Raw genomic sequence first — 3,682 nt, forward strand, 5'->3', positions numbered from 1 at the left:
CTACTTTCGTAACAAGGCTACAAAATTGCGCAGTGTTTCCATAAAATCTTATTTTCTTAATACATCAATATCCTTCGAGTAGATACATTTCTTCTCGCACAATTCATTACAAATAATTCAATTTGCACATTTGATCCCGAGAAATTTTGCCGTTTAACACATTCAGATAACGGAAATAAAGTGAAATTTTCTAAGAACCCCGTTAGAAATCTTTTTAGAAACTCCTAATCAACTGTAACTTAACATAGCTCGCGACATATTAAAAGAAGAAAACCGGAAATCGGTTTACGTCCTTTTACGAAAATTTCTGTCGTTTTCATATGTCATTATCATTCTGTCAAATCGTTACGAAATTAAAACACAAATAGAGGAAAATACACTTACCAAACGGCACGGATAAAAATTTCAAAAAGGCCAGGATAAACAAGGTCATCTGTCGCGGCTAGCCATTTTCTGCCGAAGAGTTTTATCGCAGGCATTTCCCTGTGGAACACATCACGATTGTAAACAAAAAAATGTAACAGTGTTACCTACTGCCGGTAAAAATCTCGATAAAAAGAAGTTGAACATGCGATGAAATCTATAAGCACTTAACATTCCATCGAAGTAATATGATATTTCACACGATCGTAATATACAAGCGAAGCAACTCGAAGGATTTATTTAATATTTCGTAATATTTCGTAACAATTGTAGTGGAACGAAGCACCGTACAAAGAAGACACGTGAGTTTTTATGGACATGAATCTTCACAAGATTTGAATGGTGCGTGTACTGTAAGACGCACGTATCTCTTTGCTCCCGAACTACGGACCAGGGAAAGCGTTGAGAGAAAGTCTTTGTCTATCCTACATCCGAGTATATTGACATAACGTTACGACGCTCATAACTGGACCCTGATTCTACTGAAAATCGAATTTTGTTCTGAATTCCAACGTTACTTTCACGTGCAACGTGTTTCACGTTGAAAAAGAACTTGCTTGCTTTCTTTCTGGGATTAACGTGTTTCCTGGTTACAATTTTAAGTTGGTATTTTTGTTATTAAGTGTGTTAAGCTATTTCAACGGAGATTTAACGCGTTTTGGTAATATTTGGTGAAGATGCTTTTTATTTTGTATTTTATTAACGCATGGAATTTATTTGCTTCTGGGGCATTCGTGAGTATAGTGTGTACTGTAGGTTGATAGCCCGAGTTTCTTTCTTTCTTGTGCTTCGAAAGTATAGCGTATATTCGTTGCTATCCTTGCTATTCAACGCATAAGACTATTTCAATGGAGATTTAAGGTGTTTTAGTAAAATTCCGTAAAAATATTTATTTTTTTATTTTGACAATACATTGAATTTCTTTCTTTCTGTGCTTCGAAAGTACAGTATATATATATATATATTTGTCGCTATCTTTATTACTCGATGCATAAACTATTTCAATGGAGATTTAATACTTCTCGGTAAAATTCGGCAAAAATATTTTTTATTTTTAATTTTGTTAATAGTTTGAATTTCTTTCTTTTTTGTGCTTCGAGGGTATAGCGTATATTCGTTGCTATCCTTGCTATTCAACGCATAAGATTATTTCAATGGAGATTCAAGGTGTTTTGGTAAAATTCCGTAAAAATATTTTTAATTTTCAATTTCGTTAATAAATTGCATTTATTTGTTTCCTGTCCATCTTATGCGCAGTATATATTTCTTACTATCCTTTATTATTCGATGCATTAAACTATTCCAATGGAGATTTAATACTTCTCGGTAAAATTCGGCAAAAATATTTTTTATTTTTAATTTTGTTAATAGTTTGAATTTCTTTCTTTTTTGTGCTTCGAGGGTATAGCGTATATTCGTTGCTATCCTTATTACTCGATGCATTAAACTATTTCAATGGAGATTTCATACTTCTCGGTAAAATTCGGCAAAAATATTTTTTATTTTTAATTTTGTTAATAGTTTGAATTTCTTTCTTTTTTGTGCTTCGAGGGTATAGCGTATATTCGTTGCTATCCTTATTACTCGATGCGTTAAACTATTTCAATGGAGATTTAATACTTCTCGGTAAAAGTCGGCAAAAATATTTTTTATTTTTAATTTTGTTAATAGTTTGAATTTCTTTCTTTTTTGTGCTTCGAGGGTATAGCGTATATTCGTTGCTATCTTTATTACTCGATGCATTAAACTATTTCAATGGAGATTTAATACTTCTCGGTAAAATTCGGCAAAAATATTTTTTATTTTTAATTTTGTTAATAGTTTGAATTTCTTTCTTTTTTGTGCTTCGAGGGTATAGCGTATATTCGTTGCTATCCTTATTACTCGATGCATTAAACTATTTCAATGGAGATTTAATACTTCTCGGTAAAATTCGGCAAAAATATTTTTTATTTTTAATTTTGTTAATAATTTGAATTTCTTTCTTTTTTGTGCTTCTAGGGTATAGCGTATATTCGTTGCTATCCTTATTACTCGATGCGTTAAACTATATCAATGGAGATGTAATGTGTTTTATGTGTAATATGCGTTAATATGTAAAAATACTTTTTATTTTCAATTTTGTTAATACATTGAATTTATCTGTTTCTTGTCCGTTTTATGCACAGTGTATATTCGTTGCTAACGTTGTTATTCAACTATTTCAATGGAGACTTAATATGTTTCGGCAAAATTCGGCAAAAATGTTATTAATTTTCAATTCTCTTAATATATTTAAATTTCTTCCTTCCTTATCCATCGTTGGTATAGTATACATTCGTTACTATCCTCGTTATTGGAACAGAGACTGAATGTGCTCGTAACAGTAATTGAATTTTATTTCTATTCTAAATCTGGTTAATAGGTTAAATTTGTCATAATCATACGCGTTTCCTGTGTATCAGTATCGGTGGCGGCTTTTTTCAGGAAGTCGTAAACTACGCGGGTACAGCGATGCTTATCGGTAACCTTGTACTAACGTTAACGATGTCGCGTATGACACATTCATCGCACAGGATTATTATTAATATGTTTGATCGTGTTGCAGGCTTCTTTCGTTAATATGCTGATTTCAAAGATATTTCTAACGCAAAGTGTACACACCCCAACGGTCCACTAGTGGTCTGTTTAATTTTCAACGTAATCATTTTCACGATTAACGCTGAAAGGACGTTGGAAAATTTGCAAGAGTGAATTTTTAAGTGTGTAATGTAGCGTGATTGAAAAATTAGATTCACATCGATGGAAATAAAAATAGTAAAGTCGGAAAGTTAGAGACGAACATATTTACGAGTTTCGAATAGTCACTTCATTTTTTCGAAAAGTTGCTAACGTTTGTTGAACGATGCTGTGGCATAAAGGTATTGAAATTGGTGACTAAAATGTCTGGCAGAAAAGTATTGAAATTGGTGACTAAAAGGTTTGGCAAAAAAGTGTCGAATTTGGTCGACTGAAAAGTTTGGCAAACTTTGGTTGGCGATTAAAAAAAGGGGCCGAACAAATATCGAGGTTTGCGATTAAAAAATATTATTGTCGGAAAATGTCGACCACAAAGGTTCGTATGAACATCATGCGCGAAAATATACTTCCTGACGCAGCGAATTCCAAAGAGGTGATAGAAAGACAAATAGCAATGAGGACTTCGTTGAAACGAACGTAGCAAACTTTACTCACAGAAAACGATGGTCATTCGATGTTTTTCAATTTCTATGTAAATAGC

The 3,682-nt window shown here is 32.5% G+C and overlaps 1 protein-coding gene across 1 annotated transcript in view; it reads right to left on the reverse strand.

The window, feature by feature from the left end:
- The window catches only part of LOC108574595 (sn1-specific diacylglycerol lipase beta-like), a 13,142-nt gene extending 12,654 nt beyond the window's left edge, over positions 1-488 (reverse strand). The window contains exon 1 of the mRNA XM_017937213.1: positions 385-488. Coding sequence (XP_017792702.1) covers positions 385-479 — 95 coding nt within the window. The 5' untranslated portion in view covers positions 480-488. The remainder of the gene's footprint in view (positions 1-384) is intronic.
- Positions 489-3,682: the final 3,194 nt, after the last annotated feature.

Source organism: Habropoda laboriosa, unplaced genomic scaffold (genome assembly GCF_001263275.1).
Source record: "Habropoda laboriosa isolate 0110345459 unplaced genomic scaffold, ASM126327v1 scaffold175, whole genome shotgun sequence".
NCBI classification, from domain to species: domain Eukaryota; kingdom Metazoa; phylum Arthropoda; class Insecta; order Hymenoptera; family Apidae; genus Habropoda; species Habropoda laboriosa.